This window comes from Periplaneta americana, chromosome 6, assembly GCF_040183065.1.
Source record: "Periplaneta americana isolate PAMFEO1 chromosome 6, P.americana_PAMFEO1_priV1, whole genome shotgun sequence".
Taxonomy (NCBI): domain Eukaryota; kingdom Metazoa; phylum Arthropoda; class Insecta; order Blattodea; family Blattidae; genus Periplaneta; species Periplaneta americana.
Window position 1 is genome coordinate 101325519 of NC_091122.1, and position 19018 is coordinate 101344536.

Consider the following 19018-nt stretch of genomic DNA (forward strand, 5'->3'; position numbering starts at 1 on the left):
AAGTGAAGATTAAAAATAATGGAGATAATTATTTTTAATTTTAACTCTATATGTATTGTAGATGAAATTATTGGGGATCATCAGTGTGGTTTTAGGCGTAATAGATCGACTATTGATCAGGTTTTTTGTATTTGACAGATATTGGAGAAAAAATGGGAGTATAAGGGTACCGTACATCAGTTATTCATAGATTTCAAAAGGGCGTATGACTCAGTTAAGAGAGAACTTTTATATAATATTCTTATTGAATTTGGTATTCCCAAGAAACTAGTTCGATTAATTAAAATGTGTCTTAGTGAAACTTACAGCAGAGTCCGTATACGCCAGTTTCTATCTGCTGCTTTTCCAATTCACTGCGGGCTAAAGCAGGGAGATGCACTATCACCTTTACTTTTTAACTTCGCTCTAGAATATGCCATTCGGAAAGTTCAGGATAACACAGAGGGTTTGGAATTGAACGGGTTACATCAGCTTCTTGTCTATGCAGATGACGTGAATATGTTAGGAGAAAATCCACAAACGATTACGGAAAATGCGGAAATTCTAGTTGAATCAAATAAAGCGATAGGGTTGGAAGTAAATCCCGAAAAGACAAAGTATATGATTATGTCTCGTGACCAGAATATTGTACGAAATGGAACTATAAAAATTGGAGATTTATCCTTCGAAGAGGTGGAGAAATTCAAATATCTTGGAGCAACAGTAACAAATATAAATGACACTCAGGAGGAAATTAAACACAGAATAAATATGGGAAATGCCTGTTATTATTCGGTTGAGAAGCTTTTGTCATCTAGTCTTCTGTCAAAAAATCTGAAAGTTAGAATTTATAAAACAGTTATATTACCGGTTCTTCTGTATGGCTGTGAAACTTGGACTCTCACTTTGAGAGAGGAACAGAGATTAAGGGTGTTTGAGAATAAGCTTCTTAGGAAAATATTTGGGGCTAAGAGGAATGAAGTTACAGGAGAATGGAGAAAGTTACACAACGCAGAGCTGCACGCATTGTATACTTCACCTGACATAATTAGGAACATAAAATCCAGATGTTTGAGATGGGCAGGGCATGTAGCACATATGGGCGAATCCAGAAATGCATATAGTGTTTTAGTTGGGAGGCCGGAGGGAAAAAGATCTTTGGGGAGGCCTAGACGTAGATGGGAAGATAATATTAAAATGGATTTGAGGGAGGTGGGATATGATGGTAGAGACTGGATTAATCTTGCTCGGGATAGGGACCAATGGTGGGCTTATGTGAGGGCGGCAATGAACCTCCGGGTTCCTTAAAAGCTAGTAAGTAAGTAAGTACATATTTTGACTTCAAGAAACAAAATCTGATAACACAATCTCAAGGGGAAAGATGTAACTCTCTACATCATAATCCACAGTTAATTCCCGATTTACCACGCAAATCGTCTGTAGCTGCATTTAGATTGGCAATAGGCCATGACTGTTTGGCCAAACACCTGCATAGAATTGGAATATATCAATCCCCTAACTGCCCATTGTTCAATTCAAATCAAGAAATGGATTCGGAACACTGTAAAATCTGTGCTTCAGTGGCTGACCATGACAATGTCTTTGGAAAATATTGGAGTGCAAGAGGTCAAATGACTTTATTGTCAAACGCCTGGCATTAGAAATCTCAAAATAATCTGTGAGTGGTTTATTAATACATATTTAAATTTCTAAATCAACAAAGATGCAGCTGTCCTGTGCCTAATGGAACAAGGTATGTAGTGACCTCATCAACGCCTAGCATGTTCATATGATGATCACAACACATTTATCATTTAAAATCAATATACATGCATCTTAAAGAAAGACTAAATATCCTTAGCAATACAGCAGAACCTATGACTATTCTAGAGTACAGCAAACACAAAATATATTCTAATAAATATCTTCAAACAATGCAATAAAAGCAATATGTACACGAAGACTGTCATCGTATTACAGGCAATAAAGGTGTAACAATCCAAACAGCTCCTAACTGTGTTCCGTCAATGATCTTAATGCAATCACAGTGTTGCTATCTATGGAACCAATATGCACTTCCAAAATTCAAATCTATAGCGCAGTATTATATTTTCAACAGTTTAAATAAATACATGCGAGCTGTGATACTATGATTATGCACGGAGTAATGGGTTAAGCCAGCGATACAATTCTGCTGGCACTTTACACTGTCAAGCTCAATTAGTGAGTTACCTGAGCTGTTTTAGGAAAGACGTACTGTAGTTAGAAACACAGCACAACAACACACTTTCTTTGTTGAAACATATCTATTGAAGAAGTTGTAAGGGTTGTGTTTACATAAGTTTCAGTGGTATTTTCAAAAAGTCCACACAACCATCAGAATAGTACTGTTGTTAAATTATTTAACAACAGGTGCCATAAGAAGAAATGGTGTCTGGTGTCTCTAATAGAACGAATACTCGAGGATAAGCATGTGAGGATGGAGTTGAGCCCAAGAAAAAGTATCCATAACCTATCAAAATCAGGCAGCATTCTCTTCATTTCCTTAAATAAATAATTCACTAGTTAAACAAGTGATTACTTCCCAGAATTTAGTGCTGTGAAACCTACTTCACAGTAAAGACAACTCATTACCGGAGATTGACAATGTGAAGTGCCAACAGAATTGAGTTCTCGACCTAGTGCAAACTAACAAGGAACACCCAAGTGCCACCAACAAAAGTAACTTCATGCTTGGTAAGAATGCCAGTAACTAAGATTTGACTCACTCTATCTTTATAAAGTACCGTAAACTGGGGTAAAGAGGATCACATGTGGTAAAGTGGATCATATGTGTATTGCCTAGATAAGGCAGCACCACATGGATCACACATGAAAAAAAAACCTTTCTTCTATAAGTGCCACTAAAAATAGTTTTCTTTGCATGTGTGAACCATGTGGCGCTGACTTATCTAACAATACACATATGACCCACTTTACCACATGTGATCCTCTTTACCCCAGTTTACGGTACTTTCCACATATTGCAGGACCTAAAAGGGATACAACCGCTATGGATTTTGACAAAAACTGGAATTATATTGCTTGATTCCTGCTAGCAGATAAAACTAAACACAAAATGAGTCATGCTTACTGTGTGGCTTAAATTTTATGTGATGCTCGTCTCCAGATGGTATCTACACTTTCTCCCTGTGTTTAAATCACAATTTGAAAGCAATATGTAACTCAAGGAAAATGTGTGACAACAACAAAACTATCACACCAGATATTATTGACAATGATGACAATGGCACTGCCACCAATATGATAATAATAATAATAATAATAATAATAATAATAATAATAATAATAATAATAATTATTATTATTATTATTATCATTATTATTATTATTATTATTCAAACAGTAAAACTTTTGACCCCACCGTTCTTGCTGCTGCTTAAACAATTTACCGGTACTAATATCACCATGATAACATTGATAACTGTCAGTGTAACACCACCAAATACTTACAATCTGTTTTCCACGTTTCTCAGTTTCTTTGTTCCACAAACTAGGAATATCGAACTGCGGTGATTTCACAGTTGAGTTTTTAAGTTCCAATTCCAAGGCTCCTTTGAAAGCATTCAATTCTGCACATTTCATTTGCAGTTCTAACCACTGTCTTATTTCTTCACGCTCCAATGATGTATCAATAGTGCTTTTACTAACCAGCTCCTGAAAAATTATAAAACGAATATTTCGTCAGCTTACAAGCAAAACACATTAACGATGAAAGAGTAATGGAACGGAGAAAAATTCTCTCCGGCGCCGGGATTTCAACCCGGGTTTTCAGCTCTACGTGCTGATGCTTTATCCACTAAGCCACACCGGATACCCACCCTGGCATCGGATAGAATCGTCTCAGATTAAGTTCCAACTCTTGGGTTCCCTCTAGTGGCCGCCCTCTCCACTACGTCATAGATGTCTATGAACGTAGGACTGAAGTCCACACATTTGCTGAGGTGCACTCGTTATGGGTGACTAGTTGGCCGAGATCCGACGGAATAAGAGCCGTCTTAAATCACAGAGTGATTTACGCATATCATATATATTATTTTAATGTACCGAAGTACGTATGATATTTCCATGCAGATATTCTGCATCATCATACGATGAAGGAGTAATGGAATGGAGAAAAATTCTCTCCGGTGCCGGGATTTGAACCCGGGTTTTCACCTCTACGTGCTGATGCTTTATCCACTAAGCCACACCGGATACGTTCATAGACATCTATGACGTAGTGCAGAGGGTGGCCACTAGAGGGAAACCAAGAGTTGGAACTTAATCTGAGACGATTCTGTCTGACGCCGGGGTGGGTATCCGGTGTGGCTTAGTGGATAAAGCATCAGCACATAGACTGAAAACCTGGGTTCAAATCCCAGCGCCGGAGAGAATTTTTTTCCGTTCCATTACTCTTTCATCGTATGATGATGCAGAATATCTGCATGGAAATATCATATGTACTTTGGTACATTAAAATAATATATATGATATGCGTAAATCACTTCGTGATTTCAGACGGCGCTTATTCCGTCGGATCCCAGCCAACTAGTCACTCATAACGAGTGCACCTCAGCTCATGTGTGGACTTCAGTCCTACGTTCATAGACATCTATGACGTAGTGCAGAGGGTGGCCACTAGAGGGAACCCAAGAGTTGGAACTTAATCTGAGACGATTCTGTCCGATGCTGGGGTGGGTATCCGGTTTGTGTCTTAGTGGATAAAGCATCAGCATGTAGAGCTGAAAACCCGGGTTCAAATCCTGGCACCGGAGAGAATTTTTCTCCATTCCATTACTCTTTCATCGTATGATGATGCAGAATATCTGCATGGAAATATCATATGTACTTCGGTACATTAAAATAATATATATAAAACACATTAAGTCAAAAATATCATCTATGAAAAAAGGCGTTTTGAAAGCTCTTAACAAAACTGAATTTTCAAAATATTATTTTTAGTAAGTTGTTTCTCTTTATGTGTATTTAATTTTCCAATTCTAAGTTTATACACATACATTATGTACATTATATACGTCTTTTTCTCAGAAGTAATACTTTTTATTTAATGTGTTTTGCTTGTAAACCGATGATTTAACTTCTCCATGATCCCATATAAAACCTAAAAGCTAGACACAGGGTTTATGTGCAAAATTAATGTTATATCTAACATTCTGGAAGGAAACATTTCATTAAAAATTTTACAGCTACAGATCTGAAATTACTATACTGGGATGCAAGAAGGCAAATGGAAGACCGAGCGACCGACCAACTTCTGGAAGGATGATATAATTGACAAAAATCATCTGGGTTATCACTGAAGACTAATTCATCAATAAAGACAACCTAGAAATATGTCAGCTCACAAGAAATCAAATGGCATCTTTGACAACAACTGAGCATTAGCAGTGGTGGTAACAAAGACTATGACAACTTCATTTGGTTTGAGCTTTCAAGGACTGAACCCAGAATGAATCAATACACTTAGGCTTGTTTTGACGCACTGTACCTTATAATATGCCTATGTGATGATTGTCCAAATGCGATAGATGGCCCAGGTGGCATTTGTGAATCTGATGCTGTCAGGTAGGCCATCCTGTCTCACACCTGACAGAGCCAGGTCCCATTCCCAGGCAAATACCTGAGTACCCCGAGAAAAAAAAAACCCTCTACAAGTGTGCTTTTTTCACCACAAATTTCATCATGACATGGTTGAGAATCAAACCCGACCCACCTTGATGGAAAACTAGTATGCTAGCGCTTACTCACAGATGCAGCTGATACAACAATGATGACAATGACAACGGTGATGATATGTAATAGAAGAAAAATTGATATTTTTTTTTAATTATGTCTCAGTTTAAAATCTTATGTTAGTTTGATTATGCATATACGATTTTATAAACATATTTTGAATTCATGTTTTCCCATGTATTATAAGAAAATACATACTTTTACTTATATTTGCGCACTTGGAAGTTCAGAACTATTATTTGACATTTTGTTTTACAATAATTGCTACCTGGAAGAAAGGACGTAATCATTTTACTACTCGATGCTTCATAAATTTGGTAATCTTCTTTTCTATTTCTGCAATTATGTGTAGTGGTAATACCTTCAATTTCCGTGTGTGATATTTTTCAGTGACATATTAGTTTCACCAAAAAGATCTCAGCACGATTTCATTACATACTGCAGTAGCAGAGAACACGTAAATTCATTGTTATGATTTATATTAATTGTTATTGTATTTGTACAATGTTTAATTTAGTAATCTTTTTTTTTTTTTTTTTTTTTTGCATTTTTCTACAGTATATTTTTTTTGTATACATATTGTGACTCCTCTGATAAAGTCTTCATGTAAATATTACATACACAAATTACCTAGAACATGTGCGTACATGCATCTCTGACTGTCCAACAAAATTCTACACTCTATATATCATTATTGGTAAGCTATATGCATACTAATTTTATTTGTATATTACAGCATCTAACACTGCACAGTGGTAAAGTACATTTTACTTGCTTCCAAAGTTACTGAATGTCCATTTAATCTTGAAAAAGTACTTCATTATTCAGTCTGCCTTAATGAAAGATTTTAAATAATCTATCTCTATAAAAATTATTGATTATTCAATCTATCTTAAATAAGATGCACTTGGATGCAATTAAAACTATAGTGCTTTCAGAATAAGTAGGTATATGGCCTACGCCAATCGAGTATTAGCAACAGTACGACTTTGTCACACGGTGTACAGTGCACGAGACGTGGAAGACAGAGATAACAGATAAGGACAGAAACTATCAGTCGCTCCTGGCTGCAGCGAGCGGCGGGTCGAGACCAGTTCCTTCTTTGTGTGTAATGTTTAAATATAATTACTCTTACTGAAGTAATTTTCATTCCAATCTTTATTACTTCTTCGCTTCACAGATCAGTAGATTTTGGAGTCACTAACTTTCGAAATAAAGTGACAGATATGTAGAAATTTACTATGCTAATGTCAGACAGAGAATGTCTTAATTTTAAAAAAAGAATGCTGCATATTGTATTGCACTATCTGAATGTGGAAATACCTTCCTGAAAAAATTGAGGGTGACAAAATTTATCCAAATGTTCAGACTTCCTTGTACAGCAATGTTGAATTTATTATTGTTTATTTCTCCAGAGGAAAGATGAGATAAAGTTTGTTTGTAGGGGCAGCCTACGAATCTAGCGATAGATACGTAATTTAGTATTGAGATTGAAGTTGAGAAGTATTCTATTTTTCTTCTGCTGAATGAAGCCTATAAAATTTAATTTAATTCTCAAGCTTATACCTACCTAGGGGTCCAGGGTTCTATATTCTTGTTACGAATCTGGTTATAATGCAACGTAAGCATAATATGTGATCATACATAATTCAGTATTCATATTGAAACTGTAGATTATTTTATTTTTCTCTGTTAAACTAAGTCTATCTAATTTAATTTTATTCTCTAACTTTTACGTATCTAGAGGTCCAGGATTCTATAGTCTGGCTAAGAATCCGGCTATAAGAATATAAGCATATCTGTAGGCCTAATTCAGTACTCATATTGAAATTGAAGATTACTTTCTTTTACTTTGTTAAATCAAGCCTATCTAATTTCATTTAATCCTCAAGCTTATACCTACCTAGAGGTCCAGGATTCTATGTTCTATCACTCTGGCCTGGGTAGTATAAGCCTACGAGTGAAAGTAGTTATATATAAGTGAATATGAAAACCGTAACCCAATAATATAGTTAATATATTGAAGGTAAATTTGTATATTAGAAAAAGGTATATAAAGTAACATATTATATATAACCGCAGAACTTGTCTACAAAAAAGAAGATCCCCCTACTTTCATACATTATTCTCATTCTGGTACAAATCCAGACTTATTACTAGTAACATCAGATACCCATTACGAAACCAAGAAAAAAATAATTGAAGACCCTGGACCTGGCCATAGAGTCATCATTGCTTCTATCCATCTCCACCAAAACCGAAGAAAAGAACCCTACAATAATAAAACAACATTGAACTTTAAGAAAGCGGATTGAAAACTATTTACTACAGAACTAGATGAACACCTCAAGCTCAACACACTACTAATGGAAAATACAAACTCAGATAGATTGAACAAATATTTCTGTGAATCTACTCTTAAAATTGCAAAAAAAGCACATTCCACGAGGCAAACCAAAAAAATACACCCCATTCTGGACAGAAAACCTGAATTTATTGAAACAAGATAGAGATAAAGCAAGAACCAAAGCAGAACATAGCAAAACACCAGAAGATACTCAAGATTGGAGGAAGAAGACTGCCATTCTTAAAAAAGCAATCATAACAGCAAAGAAGAACAGTTTTAATAAATTTATTGAAAATATTAATTACAGAACCAATAGCGCTGAAACATATACATTTCTGAAGAATATTTCCAATACACAGGAAAATACTAGCCAACCTATTATTCATAATAACAAAACACTAACAGATAGTAGAGATATAGCAAACACATTTAATAAACACTACTCAAACTCTCACAGATTACATCCCAATATCAAAAAAACTGACAAATTTATCAAAAGAGAATTACATAAAAATAATAAAAACAATATTACTAGCAATATCACAAAACCTGAAATATTTCATCAAAATTTTACTCCCAAAGAATTAACTACAGCTATACAAAATTTAAAAACCAAGAAATCTCCTGGCCCCGACAATATTCATTCCGAATTTTTTAAACATCTGGGGGGAAAAGCCAAGTCTGTACTTTTATCTATTTTCAATTTATCATGGAACACCTCAATTCCTGCTGCCTGGAAAAAAGCAATCATTGTACCAATTCACAAAAAAGGGAAACCTGCTCATGATGTTAATAGTTATCGACCAATAGCACTATTAAGCATGATAGCAAAAACCATAGAGTCCATGATCTCCAACAGATTAACGTGGTATTTAGAATCCCAAAATCTTTTATCACCAAGACAAGCCGGCTTTCAACAACTACACTCTACCAATGAACAAGTCATACGCCTCGGCCAAGAAATAAAAGATAGTTTTAACAAGAAAGAAGATACCTTGGCAATATTTATTGACTTTCAGTTAGCATATGACTCTGTTTGAAGAAATAAATTATTACTAAAACTCCAGAAATTAGGTATCTCCAGCAATATGTTTAAATGAATATCAGAATTCCTTAGTCAAAGATTCATTGCCACTAAATTCAATAACTCACTTTCTAGTTACAGACAAACATATTGAGGTCTACCTCAGGGCGCTGTCCTCAGCACAACTTTATTCAATATTTATATACATGACTTACCCTACCTATTAGAGGAATCAAACATGAAAACAGCACTATTTACAGATGATATAGTTTTGTGGACTTCCGGATCTTACAGACATAGAGACAAAATTCAAAATTCTGCTCTTAAAGCTCTAACTCAACTACATGAATGGAATACATCAAATTTGATGACACTCAATTTAAGCAAAAGTAACTACCAAATATTTTCACTTGGTAAAAAAGAAAGAGAATTCAATATCCAATACACTGGCCAACACCTTCCTAGGACTTATGAATCCAAATATCTTGGAGTTATTTTCGATATTAAGTTAACATGGAACAACCATTTGAAATACATTTCTGAAAAAGCTCGTAAAAGATTCTCCCTTCTAAAAAGACTACCAGGAAAGAAATGGGGATGCTCTAGGAAAACTTTGAACACTACATACAAAATGTTTATACAGCCAGTGCTGACATACTGCGGAGAAATTTTAATTACTTCACCTTTCATAAACGAAACAGAATATGTTCAAAACCAAGCTCTCAGGCTCATTACTGGTGGAATCAAAACAACTCCAATAGATTCTATGAGATTCCTCACTAATACTAACAGCATCAAAATGACAATAGAAGAAAAAGCACTGATTCAATAAGAAAAACTTATCAGATTACCAGGAAACAATTGGCATTCATACAGTCCTCTCTATAGATTGAAAACTCAAAAAAGTTTCATATCCATTGTTCAAGAATTAAAACAGAAAATCAATATCCCGAATTTAAAAGAAAACTTACAAGTTAAACCAAACCCTTTAACTCTATTAAATATAGAATATAATCTAAATTTAACAGAAGAAATACTGAAATCAGAAGTAAGCATTGAAATAATGAAATAATTGTCTTTAGAGACAATTAATAGGTACCCTCCACAAAACTGGCTTCATTTATACACAGACGGATCCTTGATCTCCAGCTGGTGCAGGTGTTATGTGCTGTCTCTTCTCACTTTATAGATCTCTTGGATATGGAACAACAAGTTTTGATGGAGAAATCGTTGCAATAAGTGAAAGTCTCAGGAATCTTCTATTTCACATCAATAAATTTAAGAATGCAGTTATATTGTCAGACTCCAAAACAGCTATTCTATCAATAGTCTCTAAACACACACCTTCATCTCAAACAGCAGAAATAACTAAAATGCTCTCTCAATTAATATCACTCAATAAAAGAATTGTATTCCAATGGATACCATCCCATTGTGGAATCCTGGGAAACGAGAATGTGGATGCACTAGCAAAGAAGGGCAGCACTGCTACTTACAGACCTGTTACTAAATCTACATATTACTCTGTGAAAAAATTTATTAAAATTAGGCTTCAAGAAACAAAATTTGATAACACAATCTCAAGGGAAAAAATGGAACTCTCTGCATCATAATCCACAGTTAATTCCCAATTTACCACGCAAATCGTCTGTAGCTGCATTTAGATTGGCAACAGGCCATGATTGTTTGGCCATACACCTGCATAGAATTGGAATATATCAGTCCCCTAACTGCAACTGAAACCAAGAAATGGATTCGGAACACCTCAAACTCTGTGCTTCAGTGGCTGACCATGATAATATCTTTGAAAAATATTGGAGTGCAAGAGGTCAAATGTCTTTATTGTCAAACGCCTGGCATTAGAAAACAACAACATATATAATGCAAGGTTTTTAAAATAGAAACTGAGTTTTGGAATTATAAAATCTCCTCGTTTCTAGCATTCCTATATTTATTTATATTTTTAGTAGGTTATTTTACGATGCTTTATCAACATCTTAGGTTATTTAGCATCTGAATGAGATGAAGGTGATAATGTTGGTGAAATGAGTCCGGGATTCAGCACCGAAAGTTACCCAGCATTTGCTCATATTGGGTTGAGCAAACCCCGGAAAAACCTCAACCAGGTAACTTGCCCTGACCAGAAATCGAACCCGCCTAGTTTCGCGGCCAGACACGCTAACCGTTACTCCACAGGTGTGGACCATATTTATTTTAAAAGTGAAATTTAATTAAATTGCTTCATCTTATAAAGTTTTTAATGCTCTTAAGGAAGAATGTTGTTAATACTCTTCGTATAATTCATCGAAAACGAGGCAGGAGTGTTTATGTTTACAATATCAACCAAATATCTCAAACGTTTCAGTAGTATTTCGTCTTATACCATGTATAATATTCCAATGAAAAGTGAAAATAGTATCCGTGGTTATTCTCAGCTTTCTTCTTGCTTTCCATGTTCTATAATGTCACTGCTAACACATACTACTAATATAGTCTATTTAAAATATTGTACGATGAAGTAATACACGATTCCAAAAATTGTCAAATAATTAACAAGTTTTGCGCCATTTTCCAGGAGAGGTAAATACAGGTACAGTATACCACCTATTTGAATTATCTCTTTGCCATGTCCAAGAATACGAGATAACGTATGTACTTCTAAACCACACGCCTCTGCAGTCAGATTCTTTGTTTCTAAAAAACTGACACGCACTGCATCATAAGCTAGTCCTTCAGAAAAATTATAATACAGAAAATATAATACTCCTCGCCTGTGAGTGTAGAACTATCCTTTTGCATATAACAGATGAAATACCAGAGCCATTTGCAATCCCTTCAAGAGACATTGTTACGATAAGTTACACATCACACAAGAGAAAACAGTCCACGTCTGAATTTGAAAATAAACAGAATCTATCTTCGTTTACAGAAAGGGACTTCAGAGCAAAATATATTGTATGCTGTAAGTTTGATATCTCTGTTTAGTCTTAAAGCGATAACACACGAGCCAGTTGACATATAATTGCCATTCTTGTACAGTTGGATTCAGAATTCGGAGCTCTATCGAATGGCACAGCTTAAAATTCATTACTAGCCATAAATATTGTGCGTGCAAGAAAGAAACTAATACGCGACGCTTCAGCGAGACTTTGCGACGATTGAACTAGGCAACACCGCTTCACTGTTACTGGCTAGTCAAGCTAGACCGCCCTGAACTAGCTCCGCCTTATATGCCGTCTTATTCTGAAAGCACTTTAGCTGTTGTGAATCATCTCTAAGCATCATGCTTGGTATGCTTTAAACTTTACACTTTTGTACATTCGTTGGCTCTCAATCTTTCTTTCTCATTCTTATTGTCAGCAACCTGATTGACATTGTATCAGTTCCCCACGTGGAAGAAATCATCCTCAACGACACTTCCAGTTTTTTCTAGAATAATTCTCTCTCTCTCTCTCTCTCTTCCCCCACCCTCCCTCCCCCATCATTCCCCTCTCCCTAGTCTTTTAAGTCGGATGGCGTTTCGCCTCTCAAAGGAGAACATCTCTGCATATGACCAAGCTTCTGATCAGTTGTCACTCTTACTTCCAGGAGAAGACCAGTTCGTACATCCTTTCAAACCTAAGTAACCCTACTTCTAACTTCTCAGGTATTCGTTCGAAACCCCATACTATGCATATCAATTCCTCAGAAATACATCTCTGCCTCTCCTCCTCACTTTCTTAGACTAACCTAGTTTGTCTGAATCCTTGCATCGACTCTCATGTTACTCCTTCTGTGGTAAGCCATTGCAAGTTGTCAAACTCTGACTTGGGGTTAACAGCAGACTTCTACTCCATCCTTTGGTCGGCCATTACAAATTATTCAGTTCCAACTGAGGTCTATATCAGTTCTGTCTTCTTCTGTTTGGCCAGTCATGGCGAATTATTATTATATTCTGACTGAGAGTCGATAGTAGAAACATCCCTTTTTGTGGTAGCCATTGAAAATTATTAAATTCCGACTGAGGATAGATAGCAGAAGTGCCCCTGCACTTTTCATCCATCTTTTGATAGCTCTCCTGTCCTCCACCATATGAAATCATCAAGGCAAACTTCTAAGCATATCCACACTTGCACACAAACACTTCTGTTTCTTCTATCACAGAAACCAATGATCATACTCTTCCAATAAATCATGTTAAATTAACACACTTATTTTTAATTCCCACCTCATCATTAAGCCCATCCATCTTATTCAAGCTATGATAATTCCAGTTTTCCCTCACCTCCTCTAATACTCCACAAGTACTGGTATGTGTGGCACAGTGACGAAAAATTAAACATAATGAATCAAACAAAAAAATTAATAACTCGACTTTAAATCTACACCTGAATTAATAAAATAAATGAATTGATTTAACTTTTTAAAGAAATAAAACAGATGAATCCTATATGTACCTGCAGTTTTTCTATTTCCTGTGAGAGAATGACGTCATCATGTTTCTTCTTTTGTTGAAGTCCATGATTAGAAAAGCACAATCCAAGTTGTGAGTGTAACCTAAATGTCTGAATCTCTGTAGAAAGGTGATTCTTCAAAAACCTGGAGGGGAAAAAAAAAGTATGTTAACAAAACTACTACAGTAATGTATTAAATCAGCGGTCATCAGCACAGAGCACCCTGGGGCTAGTGTCTCTTACCCGCTGAGAAGACACTGTACTATGGTGCATTCATAGGCTAGCTGTTGGCGAATATGCTCTCTACCTCTTCCTGCAGCACGACGGGGCACAACACGTCCCTCCGCTTACCCTTTACCTATTTCAGCGAGTGCTGACGACCACTGTATTACATTATAGTGCCAACACTTACAATTGTGAATGTGCTACAACTGTGGTATAGTACTCACTAGAAATTAGAGGAGAGCCAAAAGTGGGGAATAGTAATTTGTCGAGAGCCACAATGCATTTCCCAGTACTGAAGCTTAATACAATGCGGGGATTTTTAATTATTAAATTATTTGGTCTATTATTATTATTAAAATAGCAGAACTAACACTTATATATTACTTGCAATTTTGAAATTGAAGGGTGAACTCTGCTATTATTCTGCAAAATAATATAAATATGAGCAGGTTGAGTTGTTGTTTTATTTCAACTGTTATATGTTTTTAATTAGAAAATTTAGAAAATAAAGTATCATGTACAGCTAGAAGGCACTCCTTAACAATCTAACCTTCATTCTTTCAACATTTTAATCCAGTAATAAAACCCTTCTATTTATTCCTATATTACTTCTTTGCAAACACAAACCCCTAATTACACTGATCGACAAAGTTTTCGTAACATGGATAAAAATGGGCATTTTAAGTCAATTCCCATGTGCTATTAGCGAATATGAGTGTGAAAATATTTGATGACCCTTCATTTTTTTAAATTATGACATTGTTTCAGAATATGTATTATATGACTTTCTCGTGTTAAATTCTATCGTACCTGGTTTACATGTTTCGACCTATTATTGGTCTTCTTCAGAGTTGTGAGTTCTGAAGAAGACCAATAATAGGTCGAAACATGTAAACCAGGTACGATAGAATTTAACACGAGAAAGTCATATAATACATATTCCGAAGTGATATAGTGTTAAAAGTTGTGTAATCAAGATGTATGAAATTGTGTTAAATAGAGGGGAAATTGGCGAAAAAATGTGGGTTGCTACATATTGGAGTTCTTAAAGAGTCTACTGAAATATTTTTGCACACAGTTTTACTTACTTTTCATTCTTGAAGACTTAGAAGGAGAGCTCTGACTCAGCTTTACGCCATATTTGTGAGTTTGTTAAAAGGTGGGATGTTTGTCTCTTTTACTGCTTTATGAATCTAAGTAACAGACTGACAGGAAATTACTGAGAGAGTTGCATTTCAGAAAGAATTGATATTTTAGTTTCAGTTTAGATTTGATTTTGCCTGTGATGAATGGTTCGAAGTAAGTGTGGAGTTCTTTTTTCTTGTAATGGAGAATCCTGCCGCACATGTGAATTTCAACAGTTTCTGTTATACTTGTATATGTGGGCAGTTTACAGTGAAAATTCAGTGTCGATCATTAACAGAAAAAGTATAAGTTTATTATAAGTATTTCGAATGCCAAGCAGGTGAAGGCAAACCGTGGGCACCTTATATATGCTAGGTAACGTGTTATTCTACTCTTATTCAGTGAATGAATGGTGACAAAACTAGAACTATGGCTTGTGTGGTACCGATAGTCTGGCATGAACCAACAGCCATGCTGAAGACTGTTATTTCTGTCTAACAAAAATTGGGATCAATCAAAAAGAACAAAATCTAATGTTCCATATCCTAATGTTTTATCTGCTACTAAATGTGTAGGCTTACCACAAGGGCCTGAGCTCCCCATCCCTAGTCCTTCTTCAAAATTAGAAGAATTCTCTCCACAAAAAGAACAAGTGGATGAACCACTTGAACCAGGTAGCCTACATCCTTTGATCCGAAATAGTCTCCAAACCTAAGAAAAAACCTATCTTAATTCAGCTGACCAGACGTCCCCAATTTCTGGGGACAATCCCTGGTTTTGAGTTGCTGTCCCCTGGGAGCAAATGTCCCCATTTTGTCCCCAGAAGCTTTGATTCTGTTTCAATAACATTTTACTGTAACTGCTGCGATTCATGCATATTTTTGAACAGTTCTCAATATCGGACAGAAGAACCAGTGAGCACAGTACGAGATATTCTGCACTCTTTGAGAAGAACATAGCATCTTTGTCTTTGGTCATCTTAGCATTTGCGTTGCACGGAAGCATTAGAACTGCTGCAGTATCCATTTTTAACTAGTTCAAAAAAACGATAAATTTTGTGACAAACCAACAGGTGAAAAGTGGTATGTTCTTTTTCAAAATTCCAAAAAAATTCTATTATAATTGAAAATATTCTCAAAATAGTATCATTAATCACGTGTCTTCCAGACAGTAATTCATCAGTTGAAAGACTTTTCTCCACAATGAATTCAATCTTGACTGATCAAAAGTCAAGAATGAAAGTTGAAACAGTTAAAGCTTTGTTACAAGTGAAAACAAATTGTCATTTCTCATATGAAGAACTTAGTGTGAAGCTGTATGGGAATGAACATATCCTTAAAAAGATACATTCTTCAGACAAGTATTTGTAAAATGTGTATTAGAGTTCAGTGTGTACAATATTATGTGAAAGACTTCCATGCATGTCTCAGTGTTGAAATTGAATTCTTAGTGGCTAAGATTTTGTATAGGAGTTACATGTGTTTATGCATTTAATTAAAAAAATTAAGATACTCCTACAAATTAAGTGTGCAAAGTTCTATAATTGTATCTACTGTTACATGTATTTTCTGCAACATTTCAATGGAGAGCGACTAGTAAGCGTTTGTGGTCTTTTTTTTTTTTTTAAATTGCCAATGTCCCCTGCTGGACCATGAAAAATGTGGTCAGTCTAATCTTAATTAATCAGTCCAGACTTATGACTTAGTCATAGAACTCAATCTCTGTAAACAGCAAGCTCAGTTACTCGAATCTAGGCTGCAAGAATGGAACCTACTAGCACCAGGCACTAGAATTTCACTGTTCAGAAAGAGACACGAAAAATTTTCAGAATATTTTGTTATGCAAAATTCTTTTTTGTGCCTGCATAGATGGTTTAATAGATTCCCTAGGTTTTCATCATATCCCTGAGAAATGGAGACTCTTTACTGACTTTTCTAAAAAAAAAAATTTGAAAGCAGTGTTGTTGCACAATGAAAATAGTACACAATCAATACCAGTGGCACATTCTGTAAAAATGAAAGAAACATGTGAAAATCTGTCTCTGTTATTGGATGCTATTCTGTACAATAAATACTTCTAGCAAATTTGCGGAAACATAAAAGTTGTCGCCATATTATTAACCCTGCAGGGAGGATACACAAAGTAGGCCTATTGCTGTTTTCTTTGCTTATAGAACAGTAGAGCTACAGTGAAAGACTAATCACCCATAGAGACTTACATTCCAGGAAAACATAATGTTAAGTATGTCCTATTGGTAAATCCAAACAAAGTGCGCCTTCCTTCTCTGCACATAAAATTAGATCTTATGAAGAACTTCATTAAGGGTATGGATAAAAGTGGAGAGGGTTTTACTTATCTCAGAAGGCAATTTCCAAAGCTAAGTGATGCGAAAGTGAAAGAGGGAATATTTATCGGCCCTCAAATTAGAAAACTTCTGTTAGATAAATGAGAAAAAATTAGGTGCTAAGGAACTAGCAGCTTGGACGACCTTTTGTACAGTGGGTAATGATTTTCTTCACAATAATAAAGCTTAAAATTATCAACAAATAGTGCAAGAACTGTTAGATATCAACAACTAGACTGTTGAATGTCGCTAAAAAGTATATTTCATCCACTCTCATCTCGATTTTTGTTCCCAAAACTTGGGAGCTATGAGTGACGAGCAAGGGGAGAGATTACATCAGGATATTAAAAAAATGGAGCAGAGGTATGAAGGAAAATGGAATCCCGACATGATGGGCGACTACTGCTGGTTTCTAGTTAGAGAAAGTGACAAGGTCCACAAGAGGAAAAAATAGTATTTAATTCATTGACTGTAAATGTTCCAATTTATACAAGATGAAAAATGTTATATGATGCATACTTCAGTTTCCTGACAAACAGGCTTATAAGGGCGTTTCCATAGAAGATACTCTTCCTTTTAGTCATAATTTAAAATAATTGATAGAATTAAATTACGGTTTAATAAGTTATTAAAACTACATAAAGTGGGAATTTATGGCCACTCTTTTAATATCAGCATAAATTTAGAGCTGTTATTTTTACTGTAAAATTTATATATTATTATAATTATATTGCTTAGTAAAACAATTACATTAATGCTAATATCAGTATTTTTGTTTTTAGTAGGTTATTTTACAATACTTTATCAACATCTTAGGTTATTTAGAGTCTCATGAGATGCGATAATGCTGGTGAAATGAGTCCGGAGTCCAGCACCGATAATTACCCAGCATTTGCTCATATTGGGTTGAGGGAAAACCCCGGAAGAAACCTCAACCAGGTAACTTTCCCTGACCGGGATTCGACCATCTGGTTTCATGGCCAGACATGCTAACCATTACTCCACAGGTGTGGACAATATCAGTATTACATGTAAAATTAAACAGAATTTTGTGTTTTTTGGGTGAAATCTTCTGCACATCTGTAACACAAAAACGTTACATCTCACGACATTTTTACTATCAGTTTCATGTTCAGGAGAGTCGATTTAGTGAAAGTGGCCTGATTTTGTTCATTTTATAGACAAATAGTTCAAATTTGTTTGACTAGTGTAGTGTCATCTTCTAATATAACACGTCTTATAATAACTTCATTCCCTCCTTATGTCTTTGTAAACAACACAAGTACAATGCTATTATACTCTTTTCTTACCATTTTTCACACTGCATCTGCCCACCACACATTATTTTGGCCCATCTGAATTTTGTGAAGCTATAGTAGATCAGTAGAATAAACCATTAGTCTATTATGGTAAATATAAACTTAAAAGACAATTAGAATTTCAAATATTCTAAATAATGGATTACTTTTTTAAGTCTTGATCCTAAACTAATTCCGAACCTAAGAATCTGAAGTACAGTATACTACAGTAGAATCCCTCCTATCCAACACGAAAGGGACCAGACTAGTTCCGGATACGAAATTTTGCTGAATAATTGAATAAATACCGGTATATACTGTAGAAAAAATATTATTTCATGAAACTGCAGCCATGTGAAGCTTATTTCTCTATTACCTTGCACATAACTGAATAAACATAAAAACTGTGTGGATATTCCTTATTAAATAAAACACATCACAAAACAC

General features: G+C 35.2%; 1 protein-coding gene across 1 annotated transcript in view; it reads right to left on the reverse strand.

Annotated features, from left to right (window-relative positions):
- Positions 1-19018, reverse strand: part of LOC138701560 (uncharacterized) — a 47791-nt gene that overhangs the window by 6519 nt on the left and 22254 nt on the right. The window contains exons 6-7 of the mRNA XM_069828579.1: positions 13583-13724; positions 3493-3696 (exon numbers count right to left, since the gene is read on the reverse strand). Coding sequence (XP_069684680.1) covers positions 3493-3696; positions 13583-13724 — 346 coding nt within the window. The remainder of the gene's footprint in view (positions 1-3492; positions 3697-13582; positions 13725-19018) is intronic.